The 17,642-nt window shown below is 41.4% G+C and overlaps 1 protein-coding gene across 8 annotated transcripts in view; it reads right to left on the reverse strand.

Moving 5' to 3' along the window:
• Positions 1–17,642, reverse strand: part of FAM13A (family with sequence similarity 13 member A) — a 133,066-nt gene that overhangs the window by 26,132 nt on the left and 89,292 nt on the right. For 5 of the 8 annotated variants that reach the window (XM_061476880.1, XM_061476844.1, XM_061476889.1 and 2 more), the window contains 6 exons: positions 14,081–14,125; positions 12,359–12,538; positions 9,351–9,537; positions 6,417–6,493; positions 5,674–5,716; positions 432–582 (listed from right to left, as the gene is read on the reverse strand). In XM_061476880.1, coding sequence (XP_061332864.1) covers positions 432–582; positions 5,674–5,716; positions 6,417–6,493; positions 9,351–9,537; positions 12,359–12,538; positions 14,081–14,125 — 683 coding nt within the window. The remainder of the gene's footprint in view (positions 1–431; positions 583–5,673; positions 5,717–6,416; positions 6,494–9,350; positions 9,538–12,358; positions 12,539–14,080; positions 14,126–17,642) is intronic. The other 3 variants (XM_061476861.1, XM_061476853.1, XM_061476870.1) reach the window with 3 other exon arrangements.

Consider the following 17,642-nt stretch of genomic DNA (forward strand, 5'->3'; position numbering starts at 1 on the left):
GTGCTTTTCAGATCCAAAACATTATTTCCGAACACTGACTGAAGTGGATAGCAGAAAGAAGGAAGTTCTTTCTGGACTGGGGAATACAGAGTTTCTTTGAAGTGTAGGGCAGTCTAGCTTAATACTTGAGTAACCAGCTGCCAAGAAATAAGCTATCCTGAAACACTAAGGGACTTAACAGTACTAAACAGCACATGAAATTAACTTCAAGAATAAAACAATTAATTTTCTTCCTATAAGTGACAATAGAATTAGTACCCATCCAGTATTTTGCTTCCAGTTTCACCAAACTTTCAGTTCCATATTCAGACAAAACTGCTTTCCTGTTATTTTTGGCAAGGGAACACAGTAACATGATATACCCACCCCACTCAGTTTTCCCTACTCTCTCTCTCATTTCACTCATACAACCAGCCATCACACAATCCTACCTTCCCAGTTGTTGTCATCACATAGTGCTGTCAAATCCAGCTGAGGCACTTCTGACACAAAGCTGTTTTCCTGTTCATCAGCATCTTGATTTCTTTGCAACTTGTTTTCAGGAATGCCTGGATGCTCTTGAATCTTCATACTTGAAGTCAGCTGTATTCCCATACACCCACAGAATGAGAGAGAAAGAAAAAATGTTTCAGGAGGCAGAGGAGGTAAAAAAAACCAAAACCTCCAGTCACAGCAGCAGTAAGCTCATGCCTTTAGCTAAAAAGATTCAAACAAACAGACCCTGATGTTTCCAGTTCCAAATTCAAATCCCCTGCTCAGTGACCCCTATGTACTAATTGCTCACTCACACTGGTAAAAACATCCTTCCATCTGCCTTTCTTGAATTTTTCCTTCTTTAGAAAGCCACTGCAAGTTCCTGAGACTGCCTGCCCTGACAACTGCATGCAGATTAAAAAGCCTCAAGTAATAATCGACTGGGATGAAAAGGGAGGGAGGAAGGCAGGGAGAAAAGGAAGGGGGGGGGTGGGGTGGGGTGTGCTGCGTACACTTCCTATAGGAGCAGAACTCCTTCGAGCAACAACAAAAATGCTGCTGCCGTTGTAAGGCTGTAGCAATATGGTGTCTTCTAAAAAGCAGGCACTGGAGCTCCTGAGGTAGCAGCCGCAGACAGCAAGCAGTGCAGGCTACGTACACGAATGCTCTCATGCAAGCTGTGCTGGCTCAGATCAATTAGTGCCAGCTAAGCTGTGCTGGCTGCACATTCCCCGATTTCCTGTGGTTGTTTTCTAGCTGGGCGTGGGGAGAGCAGAACTATTTATGGAGGAGCTCTGGGTATTAAAGCAGTGTTGCGCAAATCCAAATGGCAGTGGGGTTTGGCATCTTGGCTGGAAGCAGTGTGGACTCTGGGAAAAAGCCAAAAAATTCACACAAGCATCCAATGACTTAGAAGGAAAAGAAAAAAAAAAAGCAGAATGCCGTCAAGTAAATGATTCACCATTTAGCACTACCTGGAAGTAACTGCTGTTTGTCTCACCACTATTACCCCTGCACATACCACACGTTGTGTGCATTTATGCAGAAATCACTGCCGTTCCCCCAAGCAGATACACAGTGCGCGTGTCCAAAACAGTGCTTGATGACACGAGCAGTTTTGTCACTCTAGAACAAATCAGCTGTAATGCCTCACAGAGGGCAGCAGGGAAAAGGAAGTGTAAAGCACGTACATAAACATGCAGTGTGATATGTACAAACCTACCAACAAACACAGAGCTATCCGAATAGACAGCATAACATTACTACATAAACTATTTGATCTTGTTAAGAAAAGCTTAGGCATAATTCTCTCAAATGTAGTCTAGCAGGTAAACAACATGCAGATTTGCCCCCTGCAGGTATTTTGATTAATTAGCAATCCGCATATGCTGATGTGTGAAGAAAACGGGCCTGAAGAAAATAACTGGCACATTTGAATATATTTTACTTGTGAATCCAGAAGCATGGCCAAACTGTACTAAATCAATAGCCTTAATACATGCCACTAAAGCACACTTAATTTTTTTCATCTGCATAAAGCTAACAATGTGTGTGTTTGGGTCTTGTTTTTTGTTGTTTTTTGTTTTTTTTTGTTTTCCCTTTGAACAGAGAAAAACAAGTAAGCTTCATGTAGAGAGGGGAAAAAACCTGCCCAGCAGACAAAACATACAAATGTTTTTATCTGGATTCAGTCCCATCAATCCCTGTGATTGGACAGAGTGCTGGATAATCTCATCTCCCTTTCCCACGAAAAGCTGGACCAGGTGATCTTCTGAGTTCCCTTCCAACCTGGGCTGTTCTACAGCTCTAAAAACCTGGGTGGTGAACACTGTAAAGAGTGTTGTGCATTGTATTTGTATAAGGTTTGTATTTCCTTTTCATTTCAGTAAATCACCTCTTTGAAACATTATAACAAAAGGAAACACTAGATGACAGTTTGCCAAGCAGCAATAACTCGTACAGTTTGACACTAAATCTGATTCCAAATGTGTTTATTGTGAGAGCTTTATGTGGAAAAATGCTAATTCACCATTCAATACCTTTTAAGCTGCTTCCAGGTTGGGAGGACTTAGATATTTCTTTAAGGACTAGTAACAAATTTCTTGCCAGGATCTAGTCAGCATACATTACAGAGAGACTGGTCAGTGGCCAGAAACAGGCAGACTTCTACATTTACTGAAGAACAAACTGTACCAGCTGATAAACTGCATTTAAATTGCCAGCATGGTATTTTAAAGCTGAAAGACATAAAGCAATAACTTTCAAAATAGGGGCTATTTTTAACTACGTTAAGAAGTGTGAAGAGAGGAACCTATCTACATTTTAACGATTTCAAAGGAAGCAACCTGAAAATACCATCTCACCACCACCACTGATACTAATTACAGTTAAATGTCTTTCCATGAGGTGTGTGCAATTTCCGGACTTATTAAGGCTCTTAAATAACATCTGGAGCAGATATAAAGGCACTTCCCAGATGGGTAAACATTTTCATTACAGATATATTAGAAAGATCGTATCTATGTCTTCTTCCTTCTAAAGCCACTCCAGTTCTTGGAAACACTTAAAAGCTGTTTAAAAACAGGCCTGTGCTGTGCCCACAGCCAGTTCCTCTCCTGTCCTTGCTCACTGATGCAGTCCCTAATACAATGAATAAATCATCAGGCGTTCTGAAAAACAATGGTGATACAAACCCAGGAGACTCCAGAAAGCAGATGTTTAACCTTCTTTGCATAATGCTCCAAACCCATAGAGTGGTAGATAATTCAGTATTTCCACTGTTTATTTTCCTATTTGTTTTCCTGATGCCACTAATCACCAACCTCCTAGACAAAAATCCAGTACGGGGAACTACTGCGCTTTAGGTATGGATCCCCCTCAATTTCTTACAAACCAAAGGGACAGCAAGATGATGATCTCAGCAGCAGTTGACAGTCACAGTGCACTGCAGATATTACATACATAGCCACAACACCCCCCCCAAAAAAAAACCAAAACCCCACCCTAAAAAAACCCCAAACAAACAACTTCAAACTAAGCACCTGAGTTCTGCTTTTTAGAAGCTCCTTCTGCCCCATGCTTTGCAGGTACCAGTAACTACAGGTCTAAGTAACTTGGGGATATTCTCCCTGCTCCAAAGGAAGGAGCATAAGGAGTAGCTCAAGCAGCTAGGAATAAATGGCAACAGAAGGATCTTTGAATTCTGATCAGGGAGTTGTATTCTGTTCAATTACATGTGGATTCAAACCAATTTTATTTAAAAGGCTTGCTTTCCCTACATCTGATCATCCATTACAACCACTAGCAGGAAGCTTCCTTAAGCACCTTTTGTAATACAATCTGATGCAAGAACGAAGCCATTCTGCTCACTTCCTCCTGAGTCACACCAATCCCCCTCTACACTTGTTGCTTAAACACCCTTCCCTTATCAAAACCTGTGTTTTTCAAATCACAGTCTATATCCTGGAGCTTAGCTACTTCCAAGGTCAGATTATGAAGGCTACAGAAGCACTGAAAACAAACTCAGGACATGTATTTAGAGTTTTTTTTTACTGCCTCATGGAGACCCAAGACTGCACAACTGGTAACCATGACAAATTCAAAATATCTTTGCTAGTATCTTCAGACTGGAGACAGGGTGAGAAAGAGAGTAAGAAAGTCCCTGCCCTTCCTCATCCTGAATGAGTTGTTTGTTACTAAAGGTATGTCTTTAAGCTGCCCTAAGCAAAAGGCTTATAAGGGACAAGGAATGTAAAATTACCCTGCAGGAATGTAACATTTTCTTGACCTTGTAATTCCTATATAATACGATCTCTGGTTAAGGCCACATCTTCTCCTGCAATTTAAATTGTAAATTTTAAAGCTCTTGCTAAAAAGTTTACTTTAAGACAACGATTTCATACTCAAATATACCTCTCCCAGACTAATTTAAAAGCTTAATGGGAGTATTGTGTGGCATGGCAGTGACAGCACCTTCTCCACACGCAAGCCAGTACGTGAGGGACAAGGTGTTGCAAAATCCAAGCTCCAGAAAACACAACAGCTTACAAGCAAGTGCTGGGTCACTGGGGATTACTATCCTGTGGGAGCAAAGTAGGAGATTCATCTAAGCCCAGTCAGAGTGGTGATCAAAGGCAGCACTGAACACCCCTTGCAGAGGTAACATATTTCAGTGTCCCATGAACTTCTGCAGCTACAACACGGCTGGTCAAAGCACAGCTGGTAGCAAGTAATCTTTTACCTTTCTTGCTAAATGGAAATGATACCTATCAGAAATTAAGCCTTTCAAGGCAAAAAAATGTCATAGCGGCTTTTTTTTGTAAAAAAACCCAACAAACCACAAGAGGAGGCTAGTTTAAGAATACTGTCAGCCTCAGTTAACTCTAGATGGCCAGAGAAAACAGGCATTGTCCACAGCTGTTTTACTGTGCTCCTCTAAAACGGGTGCACAACTGAGGCAGAGGTGCTTCAGATAACTCTCCCCAGTGTTATAAATGCTTAGCTGTCTAGAAGTGTTTCAAGCAAACCTACATGAACCAGTGACTGCAAACCCACCTAAACCAACCTAAATCTTTGCTTTGCTGAACAGTTAGATGAAAAACACCATGAAGTGAAGGCAGGAGGTGCTTGTTGAGCAGAAACTGAAAGTTGGGGAAAAAACTGTCACCCACAATGTCACGTCTCCCCTCCTGACATCCATCCCAACCACCAACCTTAGGAAAGAAGCAGAAGATTATCCAGTTTTCTAAGACAAATGAATCACAGACACCGATGTTCAAAGGTAACAGGCTGCATTGGGAAATCATAAACAAAAGGCCAAAGGATTTTAGAGAAATGAAGAGAGACAAGCTAATCTTACTACCCTGGGAGATAACCAGTCACACACCCTGTTTGCAATGATTAGTAAGGGAACTTTGTGTTACTTAAACCAAAGCACTAACTTCAGTGACACTTCCCTTTTTGGCAAGGAGGGTTTGAAGGGAGTGAAGCAAATGCTTTCGGACTCCTCAGTGATTGAGATGCTCCCTGAATTATGTAAGTAAAAAGCAGAATGAAGGAAAAGGAAAAGCAAATGCTAACAGCATTTCTCTAGGAGAAACAAAATTGTACAGAACTATATGCCTCACTACTTGTTTCTACTCAATAAAAAGCCCATTTAGAGACCACAAAACTGAAACGTAAAACCCAAAAAATACCAACCTGAGAGTGCCTGAAAAAAACCTCATCGTTTTCACTTTCTTTGCTACAAAAAAACAAAACAAAAACAAACCAACATATTACAAATACAAAACCAGACTTGCCTTGTAACAAAAACAAGCAGGACTTCTACACACACAGGTTTTTAGGTGCTTGCTACTGCTGCACACTTACTAATTCATTCAGTAAACGAAGGGACACTCTGGGCTACAGCACTTCAGGCTGAGAAACTATGCATTTTTGCTTCCTCTCAGGAGCTATTTATGAAAAATACGTCATTTAATTCCAGTGCTCTTAATCCAAACCAATACAGCTCTCCCAACAAACGTTAACTGTGGAGGGAATTGTCACCTCAGTCAAGCAGAGTGGGGCTGTTACAGCACTTGTAGAAGACGGAAACACAAAGGGCTGTACTCCCAACCAAGAAGCTGGGTGAGACAGGCCCTGCAGTCACCTGCGTGGAGCTTGCTGGTTCAAGTGGCTCACAGCTGACTGCTTTCCAAGTCTGCACCATCAGCATCTTCAGTGCTTTTCCTAACAGGCTGGGAGAAGAATCTTGGTGGCGTATGCTACTGAGCAGAGCCAACACAACATATATAGTGCCTCCATACCATCCTACTAATACAGTGGGTAATGCTGTTCTGCAGCATAACTGACATGCTTATAGCCTGTGGTGGAAGATCTCTTAGGCTGTACTAAAAACACAGGGAAAATAAAACATATATATATTAAAAAAAAAAAATCACCTTTCTTCAGATAAAATTTCCATGTCATCAGGTTCTGTTCTGTCCAGAGGCCTGGATGAGCTAAAGCTTTCCATACTCTGTAATACAGTAAATGTTAAAGCAGTAAAATACATAAGAGAAACAGATTCAAGCTGTAGGCCAGTAAACAGATCAAATAAAGAAGCATCAACCAGGACTCCTAGAAACAAGGCAACAAGCAGAGTCCTGCCTGCTGCACATTTATAACAAACCCCGCATTTTATTGCCCACAACCTGCCAAAAAACAACAGCTGCTCACTGCTTTATCTTTCATCAGACAACCTCTGTTGTCTGTCTAACAGAATTATGCTGCATAGTACCCTGCCAGTTCCCATATTTGCAGACTGACAGACAGGCTGAGCTTGAGAGTGATTCTGTGGTACGTACAAGTCCTGAAAGAGCAGGTACCAACACCTGTAGCATCTTTCCAGCAGAACTCCTTATGCTTATCTTAGAAAAAACTTCCCTTCTCAGCCAAACCCTTCCCTAGTTTCCTCTTAAATGGGCAGAACAATGCAAGAGACTGCCATATGCAAGAGATAATGATAACTTGTGCTAAAATATGAATGCAGGGCAAGAAATTCAACTGGTTATGACAACTTGTTCCGAAATTTGTCTTGGCTACCATTAGGAACTTTAACATTGTTGTCCTCTAAGAGCCTGAGAGAGCACTGTGAAGACAAGTCATGTTGCCACTTTGGGCACATGTCCAGGAGGTTTTCTACCCTGTTTTTTGAGAAAGTCCCTCTTAAATAGGAGCAAGTCAGACAGTAGAATGGAATGTGGTTCTTGCCCCAGCCCCTGGAACTGTGTGCACAGACTTCCTGGGGCAGTCACAACCCCCTCTCACTTGCTACACCTCCAGCCCCATAAGGTGACACAGCCCAGGCATTCCAGCATTGCTTAATGTGATTCTTCAAGTCCTACTGGTACCTGGTTACCATGTTTCTGTAATGCATTTACAAGCTTTTAATACTCTGTGGTTGGTTTGTGGAACTGACAATTTTTCCACCTCCGACTTACGCTTTTGAGTCAGATGCAATTAGACAGCTAAGAGGAAAGCTTCCATGCACTGTCCTACACGCTCTTTCATGCTTTGAAAAGTGGGAAGGTTCAGAAAAAAGTGCCTAAGAAGATACATCACAAATATGTTTACAGGATGAAGGCCTATTAGCAAATGTTAAGGTGCAGGTTATGTCCTTTGATACTCCAAGTAGGTAGTCTAATTTGTGTCATTATCTGACGTGTAAAGATGTAGCCAAAAGAAAGCTAAGCCATCACATATCCTGCTGGCAGTTTCTGAAATGCAAGTATGAAATAAACACACTCATGAAAACGTAAAAAGTAGCCTTTGCTCTTCAAAATGAACAGCATCATGCTCTCTGCAAGCTATTTCATAACAATACTCCTAGTTGACAATCCCCCTATGATGCTTTCTGTAGCAAAGTAAGCAAGAAGCACACTGATGGTCATGTTGGTCAAAGGGCTTTTTGTGTTAGGTTAGTCTATTTTATGTTCCTTTCAGTCTCTGCCTCTCAATGGGAGGCAAAGTCCACTGGACACAGGTAGGTTTGAGGATATTTCTTCTGGGCATGTTTTAGGACTTTATGATTGTTTTTCAGGTCCACAACAAAAGTAGACACTTCTGTCAATCCTTCCCAAATCCCAAGTCAAATTCTCATTTACATTTAAACTGCTTCACACTCCACAAGTACAGAGAAGAGGTGCAGAAAAGAGTGTAAGCACTTGACCTTTACCTGTCTTAAAGTGCATTGCTGCAAGCAAAGACACAGAGTGTGTCTATCTCACTGTGCTTTCATGAAGTATCACGTGAGAAGGTTACTGATACTGAGCACTAAATCCAAGCACAGCCTAAAATTTTTAGCAGCATGCATTCTTTTTATCACAAAGGAAGCCAAATTAGCCTCTCTCTAGAATCAATGCAGAGCGTAAGGGCACTAGATCAATTCAATTTTGTGAACTAAACAAAATGAGTCCCAACACAGTATCATACTAAGAAGAACTCATAGCAGTCTCTAAAACTTACTCAAGTACAACTGAAGGAAACACCCTATAGCTTGGAAGGACAGTCTTTTCCCACAGCTTTCACTGTTACTAGCTGTGGTGCCATGCACAGGGATGCATAACACTTCTGCCACTGTAAGCAGACCCTGCATTGAAGCATGGTACAGTTTCTCAGCTGCTGACACTATAATCTGTGTTTCATTTGGTTGAGAAGAAAGCTTATTTCAGTTTTATTCTACAGCATGTAAAAGTTGGCAAACTATCTTCTACTGTGAAGGTTGTACAAGAATATGCTGGGCAAATTCCACAGTATTCCAGATTTTTAGGACATTATATCAGTGCCATTTACCTCCTCCACCAAAGTTAGCTAGAGGGATCACCTTTTGGATCAACACACTAAAGTGTTTTGCAAATTGCAGTAACACACAGACTTTAGGGAAAAGGCATAAAACACCTTTGTCATCTTGTTATCAAGTCGTCACTTGCCATCTACAGTTTCAGAACTTAGGAGAAATATAAAAATAAACTTGACCTGAACATATGAAACTGTCTGAAGTTCCAACCCCCTTGCAAGACTTTTGAAAGAAAGAAGACTTACTTCCTTTTTCTCTTTCCAAACATGCTTCTCTGAATTCAGACAAAAAAAGCAAAAAGTTGTGGAAAGAAAAAACGACTATAGTAAGAGGATCATAGCAGAAATACAGCTTCTCAGCTGCTTCATCACAAAGGCTGTAAGTGCGGAATCCAGTGTTCCCCATAGTCCAAAACAGTCACTTATGCTTGTACTGCAGGCAAAAATGACTACTCAAGGGAACCAGACGTGCAGAGAAATTAAAAAGACACTTTCCTATTCTAGTCCTAGGTGTCAAATAGTGCAGCATGTCAGCTTACCACAGGACTGTCCTGGTTGTCATTAAGCTCCGAGAGCTTGGTGCTGGATTTCTGCCGTTTTGGTTTATTCCTTTCACTAAGATATCCGGAGCTGTTGTCTTGTAATTTTTCTACTTCTTGAGCAGCTAGAATACAGTCTTCAAGACTGCTGAATCCAGAGGGAATGTTTTCTTTGTTGATGACTTCCCTAAAAAGAAAAGGGATGTTACAACAAGAGCTTGTTTAAAACACTCTCCCGCTACATTTATGGTAGCAATAGAGAAATACATTATGCTGACTGGTGCAGTTCCAGCAACATCACCTACGCCCTATGAAACCAGTATCTCTGGTTCTTCCTACTGCAGCAAACAACACACACGGTGCAATGCTAAATCCCACTGAGGAGTGAAAGCCACGTGTATGTACCTCAGGTGAGAAACTATGAGGATCAATGTTTGGGACTTGATTCACTTCCCACTAAAGTCAACACAGAGAATCATATTGAGCTGGACTAGCTCCTGGCTGTCTGTGGTATTTTTATAGAGAATACACAGTGTATTTTCCTTTGAGACACGTGCTTTCAATTTAAGAAACTGATTCACAGCTGTGGTCCAAGGATCTCCTTTGGCGCATGACAGCGCATAATCGACCTCCTTACTCATATTGTTAAATGTAAGAGCATTTTGGAATTGAGCGGTACTTTAGCTAAAAGCTCAATTCCTATTTAGGAATTACACAGAACAGAAAAGGGAATGCATCTCTGCAACAGCAACACAACTGCTAGGACAGAGAACTGTGCTGCTACGTTGGAAGTGGGACAGGCAGCCTTAAGTCAGCATGTGATGCTGGGACTCTGGACTCTGGACTAGCAGGGTTTGTGTCTTTTTTCCAGAAGCCTGGTGTGTGGCTTATCTTGCTCTGCACAATTAGTCTGCTGGGTCCTTCAGCATGCAGTTGTTTCTTCAGAGCCTGTTTAGTAGTCTTCTCTCTACTTTATACAATAATGAAGACACATACATAACACATTAGGGCAACAGGGGAAGCACAGCGCATCTCATTCTTCATCATCCTACCTTGCCAGAGGCTAAATGCAGGCTGCTTATACTTGACACTGAAACTGGGATGTTTGCTAACTGTTGTATGTGTGGCTGCCTTGTACAGTGCTGTGCAACTCCAAAGCCTGCTTTCACAAACATCAGGAGAATTTATCTAGATTTGTACTGGTGGGACAAGAAACCAGTTACTCCGTAGTATCTGGACAGTGCCAGCATGGAAAAGAAAACCAGAAAGTTTCAACAATTTTCTAGATCATGAAGGGTTTTGTTCGTGGAAGGGAAATACAAAAAGGTATTATAAATCTATGATTAAACTTCAAAGATAATATATTTGCTTTTGTGGAAGCTTTTATAACCTTCTGAGCAGATCAATTACATATACACAGCCTGCAGATCATGTAGCCTGCAAAGCCTGGGAGTTCACCTATGTGTTTTTGTGATAAACACTCTTCCTGTCTGAAGTCCCATCTTGTGACATTACAAATCCTCTTGTGATCACCACAAGGCAAGGAGATGAAATCACTGACAATCAAAACAACAGTGACAACTGAAAGACATTTTGAAAGGAATTCCCAATTTTGATAATTCATGGAAAGGAGTTCCAGCAATCTGACCTAAGGGAACCAGGGAAAACAATTTGAATCCTAGCCAGCATTCAAAACTTCCGACGTGCTTTAAATCCTCGGCTCCAGCTGAACCTAAACAACTGTGTCAACCATGTGCAAAGGTGGCTCTATAATGCACTGTTGAAAAGAAGCCCTGCAGTACTATATGCTTCCAAACACGTACGCTAGCCAGTCTCTGACCTACTTACCTGAGAAGCCTGTCAGCAGGGCTACTAAACAAGAAAAACTACTTCAGAGCTGCTGCCAGATACTTTGGTGACCTGCAAGTGCTAATTTCCCAGTCCACCTTCACAGCATATTTTCAGTCACTATGTAAATGGATTTTTATAACCATGGATTTTTTTTTACAACAGTAGCATTGATAAATTTCTGTGAAATGACATGGCTGCAATATTAACATGAGGTTATGCACCTGTATAAAAGTGGCTTTATATAGGAATGTGCAGATCCAATAGGACGTGGGGAATTCAGCACCCAGGAGAAAACCCTCAGAGACTAGATGTTATTTTGGAATATAACTTGAAATCCTAGCAAACCAATACTTCAGCCAAGAACACACATTCTTTACAAGTAGTGGTGGGTAAAACCTAGTGTATGTGTAAGTATTGAATATAGATCGTGGCCTTGCAAAGCCTTTGTTCCTCAAAGATAGATATGCCTTGGTCAAGTGCTGTTAAGGCTGTGGTGGCAACATATTTGTACTGCACAAAGTGGTACAATGCCACAAGTAGAGGAGTATGAAAGGAAAAATAGGTATTATTTTTACTCTTTGACGGACATTTAATGTAATTAACCACTAAATCATGTTTAAACTTTGTGTAACAGGGTGGATAATAATTCTTAAATTCTGATTACTCAAAAGGAAGATTTTTCTACTTTCAGACCAATGCCCAAGTCTCCTCAATAAACCCAGACATAAGCTGTGCCTCCATATACAAAAAGGAGGCTTCATCTCATTTCTGAAGACATTTGGAAATCAGAAAAGTATCTAAACCCGATGTCTTTATCTAAAGAAAGTTATAGGCAATAGGGACATAGGCTTGTGAATTTCCACAAAAGCAACAAATACTGTAATTAAACAATTCCAAATACTGTAATTAAGAACTCTACTATACTGTGTAAAACCCCCTAGATTCTTATCATGCTTCGCCACACTCCATGACCTCTAATAAATTTTATATTTCTCAGCTCTAACTGATGCTCTGCACAGGCATTCAGTCTGCTCTAAACTTTCAACTCAAGGGCCAGAGTATTTTGCAACAGAACTAAGCATTGCCTTGATCAGAGGATGTAACTAGGGTACACTTAATCAAATACACTCTCCAAAACAAAGAAATCAGGCTCATACATGTCTCTGTTTCTCCGGGCTTCCTCCTGCTCTTTGTGGTGTCGCCTCCTCTGCCTGGCAGACACATTAGAAGAGGCTGAAGATGTTCCCGATTCAGAGTCCTCTGAACTCTGGCCGCCTGAGCCATGAACATCAAAGAGATGCTGCTCCACGGCTGAGCGGATTGTCTTCTCTAAATACCTGTCAAGCCGAAAAATAAGGTCAATTGAGCTCAAAGACTTTGTGGAGCTCCCTCTCTGCAAGAATAAATAAAGCAAGGGTATCCAAGGGTTATGTTTTATTATGATGGCAAGGCAGTGTAAAATGTCCTAGGGCCATGACATCTGCGAAGAGCTAAGCTTCAGATATCCTGATGTTCAGGTCCCTCAGAACAGCTGAACCTTCCCAATTCATCTTGCTCTTTCTTACTTCTAGGGATATTTGAACCTTCAGTAAACCAGCTAATTTTACTTACTGCAACAGAGACACTGGTGCCTAACTTTCACCCTCCACTTCAATAGTCCTTGCCGTGGCAAAACTGTATTTGATACCCAGCCATGCTGACACCAGTCTCTTGTGCAATCCCAGCTCAGTGAGGCAACATCATCTGCAAGAAGGTGATTCACAGCTGTCTCACAGGGGGATAAGAACACACAAACAGCACCTCACTATAAACTCCTCATATGCTTAAATTGATGACCAAGCACAGGTTTGGTTCTGAGTTCTGTTTCTGCACTGTTCTTGTGCTGTGAATGCACTCACAGCCACCCTTGACTTAAGTCTAGTGTGAGATTGCTTTCAGTCCCGCTGGCAGTAAGAGGGCTTCCACACATGCCACAGCAAGGGAGCCTGTGCATTTGCATCAGCTAAAGATGCGAGACTGCTTGAACTTTCAACACAACCAAATCTCCTGACATTTTCTTGTAATATTTACTTCCTTCCTCCCTCAGAGGACATTTTTATGGGCAAAATCTATTTTTTCCCCACAAAGATCATTTCAAATCACATTTTTTGTGCATCCCTGCCCCATCCCTGTTTCTTGCAATGCTTTAGGTATCTGCTGAAGAATGAGTTTTCTCAAACACGCCTGTCCAAAGTCCATATATAGCTCCTAGTGCTTTTTCCATAAATAGAAAAGTTATTTGCAGCATTTGCTGGTTAATTTTCAACTGTGTAGCTGTAAGTATGGGAACCTCTACCTGGGCTGACTTCTCCAGAGAATTCTAGAGAATTCAGCAAAAGTTTTTGCCAAGTTGCTACAGTTGTAAGTCTGCTGACACTGCAGTTCCCCCAAAAGTCAGAGATCTTAACAACTGCAAACCCCATGTGGATTAACTAGGCAAGTATGTCCGTGTTTCATGTATTGACAACAATCAGTTCTGCAAACCCATCAGCCATTGCCACCTCCAGCTCTGGCAAGGAAGCCAACTCATTGACTCTGCTGCTCCCAGTTACGGTAGCAGCATTGAGCCAGGTCCTCTGCTGGGATGCAGACAAGAGCAAGAGGATGACACAGTGCAAATAGCTTCTCTAAATATGCCAGTTCTGTCTAACAAAAACATCACAGGCACAGCATGAGGAAAGAACCACGGGCCTAAGAATTCTTCCGAAGCAAGTGATTTATTATCATGGCAGATGCTTCGGTTTGGGAAACACTGTCTTTGTGTAAGAACAATCCTTAAAGAGAAATCAAAGCTCCAATATACAAAAAATGGTAGCTACAAAATTGTAAGAGACACTTACTCTCCTGTAGCAGGAATGTTACTACTGACTTGTGATACGTGGGCACTGTGTAAAAGAAAAAGAGAGGAGAAAGTTAGATCTAATTATCACCATAACATCTTAAATCCTCTTGTTCTTTGCACCACTAAGATTTAAAGGTCTAAGCTGCCTCAACAATTGCATGTGCAGGCCACAAGCACATGCCGCAAGTTTTCCCTTTAAGGAATTTTCACTTCCATGGTGACGTGGCACATTTTGGCAATGCCAATATCCTCAAGAATTTCCCTGTCATTCCCTTGCAGTAGGCCAAAGTCTAATGGAAAGTATTTCAACCTCAACACGCTGTGTATTTTTTTGGCTTTCTTTTGAGGCTGACTTGAAAAACTTATACACTTAAAAGAGGGCTTAATATTTAAGAATGTTTAAATATTAACAGAGGACAAAGGCAAAACACAGGCTTTGCACAGCTCTCCTGCCATGCTCTGATATTGATATTTTTTGCTTCACATTTTAAAAAATAAAATGTATGCTGTCTTCTTTCTCTTTCCCCTCAGACTGTTTTCAGGCTCAGGAAGAGACAATGTGATTGTAGGTGTCTCTGCCCTTCTGAACAAGCTGACAGCTACCTTGCACAGCTGTTGTCCCTTTGCCAAGCTGAGTCCCATCCTGACCCTTCTTCCCCTACACTGACTGTGCTCTGCAGATAAGGTGACACTTTTTGCCTATTCATCCCTCCTGTGATCTTTGTTAAGTCAAGTAAGTTATAGGCTTAGGGGTTTCATTTCGATTTATCCCTGTTATCAGCAGAGGAATTAGCAGTACAATGGTTTGATACATTCCAATGAAATGGCACTGTCTGGCCATGATATGAGCCAGGCTGGATGCAATATTCGCTTCTTGTCAAAACAGCCATTCATTGCTTTCAGTCTTTACTAGCTTCTCCCAAATGGTTTCAATGCAAAATCATCAACAGCTGACTTCCCTTCACTAACCAAAGGTTCTCCTCTCTGCTTCCTTTCACTATTTTGCACTTCACCATACAGATCTAGAGCTAGCTAAGAAGCTGTGGCACACTCATGATAACTACTCTGTGGCTTTCCTGGGTTTGAGTGTCACTTGTGGTGGAAGATAGAGGATGAGAAAGGTAAACCAGGGGCCACTACATCCAGTTTAACAAAACAAAGAAACCAGCCTAACTCCTGTAGTGAAGTACAAATGCCAAACACCAGCTGCAAATCAGACTTGCAATATGCTTAAGCTTCCTTCAGCTGAGCCAGTGTGTTCACTTCAGTGTGGCTAAAGCAGTGCCCTAGCCACATGCACATCCCTTCTAGTCCCAGCTTCACACAGTGCTAATCTACAGTCCAGGCACAGATCCCTGGAACAGTGGCACAACATGAAAGCAGTCACAGATGTGCGCCAGTATATCCCACATTACCTGCACAGCACCCAAGCTGCTATGTCATTCAGATGATCTTATGAACAGAAGACATACAAACATGTATCATTGTGCTTATTGTTACGGACATTCAATTTGCACGTAGGACATAAATACATAAATCTGCAACATCCCTCTGTTTCCACATGTAACACTGACTCTTAACTACTGAATAGTGCTGCAATTTGAGGAGCAAGAGCATGTTTCAAGCACCCTACTTGCTTTCCTGTTCACTTACATAAACTATTTGGCCCCTTCCCAGCCCAGAACTATTCTTTAAGACCTGGCCTCCCATGGGAGATGGATTAACAAGTAAGATGCTAGTGTGATAGGCTAAACCACATTATAAGATACAATTTATGTGCTGACTGCTGCTCGCTCCTACATGTGTAGGAGCAAGGTAATATTGTATTAACTTTCCACAATATTCAGATGCAATCCGTACTGAGCAGGGGTGTCTTTCATATCACACTTTTCTTCTTTGTTTTCACGTCCAGAAAATGGTACTGGAGGGGTAGACAGGACTGTTTGGATTCTAGGTTTTTTAAAACATCTGTAGGGTATAGGTATATTTACACATCAGACAAGATAGATCATCTCAGGAAACAGCTCTTCCCTCTATTTCCAGCAGGAAAAAATGCAAACTCCTGTTTCACATAAACTTAATAAAAGGCTAAATACTGCATATGAGAAAACTTTATGCCATTAACTCCATCTGCAGTATTCAAGGCCAACAGTCACTTTCTGCAAACGACCTGCATGACCAAAAACACACCAGCCTCTTTACCTGAGAAGCAGTAAAAAGAAGAAACAGAAGATGAAGCTGCAAAATATTTAAGTAAAATGCCAGAATCTTTCATAATGCCTCAATACATTCTGTAGTTGTCTAATTCTCAGTTAACTGTGCTTTACTAGTACTGATTCAGTTTTAAGTCCATTAACCTTGCTAATTCATAATGATGACTATCTGTGTAACAATTACTTTGTGGTATCTGGAAAAACCCTACTCAGACAATACAGATTCTGTCAAAGAGCCAGTGATGCCGTGATTATGAAACTACCAACAGATAACAAGGAGATACACATACAGATGCACGCCAGCTGAGTGGATGATTACAAAATGAAGTTCTGACATTCTGATTTTATTGTATTTTCCTTCTAAATACTGCGTCCTTGTATACTGAATACAACTTTATTCTTAGCCCTGTAATATTCCAATACTCTCCTATTAGCCCTCTCTCAATACGATGGAGATTTAAAATCAGAGTTTTTCCAGACACACTAGGTTTTTTTTTTTAATTCCACAACTGGTAACTTTCCTTGCTACTTCATTTAAATGCATTGCTAAATGCTTTATTTACCCTGCATCAGCTTTTTTCACCTTGAGGAAGTTCACATCCAAAACAAACACTGGAGGGGAGAGAGCTACACAGCAGCTTCAGTTCAAGCTTGCCCAGGGATAGAGCAGGAGGTGCTCAAGCACATTAGCAAACTGAGGGAAAGGCATAGCTATGTAAGGATTTCAACTCAAGAGCAACCAGGCAGACAGGATGTATCCTGCAGGATTTTCCAAACTTCTTGGGTGGCAAAGTCACTCTGCCTTCGGATCTATGCTTCACAGAGCAGGTGAGGTGAGGCGTGCCCAGAAGAGCCCTCTTGGCATTCCTGCTTGTGCAGGCAGCTGCCTTGGAAGGGCTCCTTTGCTCAGTAAATCATCCGGACAATGGGAACTCATGATCTGTTTTGGTTAATTATTTTCCCCTCATGGCCTGCTCATTTCACTGATATGTATGGTCAATTATCTCCACAGCCACATTATCTTTATTAAATTATGCAGAGCATGCTGAGAAACAGCAACGTTCAACAGAAATTAAAGGTTCTTCCTGGGTGACAAGAAGCAGCAGGAGAGTTTCCCAGTGCTGGGGACTTTTACTTTCAGAGAGGCAGCCACAAAACCTGCATCAAGGCACACAGCTGTTTCAAGCGCTATAAACTTTTGAACTGGCTTCTTAAGACCTTCACATTGTGAAGTCTGACCTCTAGCACTTCCCAGTGTTGTCTAACTTGTTTACTCAAGTCTTCTGCTCACTTTCAGAGGTGCCCCATCAGCTCTAGATGTCTTGCTTCACACGTAAGGTAAACTCT

The sequence above is a fragment of the Pezoporus flaviventris genome, unplaced genomic scaffold (assembly GCF_033815535.1).
Source record: "Pezoporus flaviventris isolate CSIRO_AGI_PZ_B2104156 unplaced genomic scaffold, CSIRO_AGI_Pfla_v1 ptg000002l, whole genome shotgun sequence".
Classification (NCBI taxonomy): domain Eukaryota; kingdom Metazoa; phylum Chordata; class Aves; order Psittaciformes; family Psittacidae; genus Pezoporus; species Pezoporus flaviventris.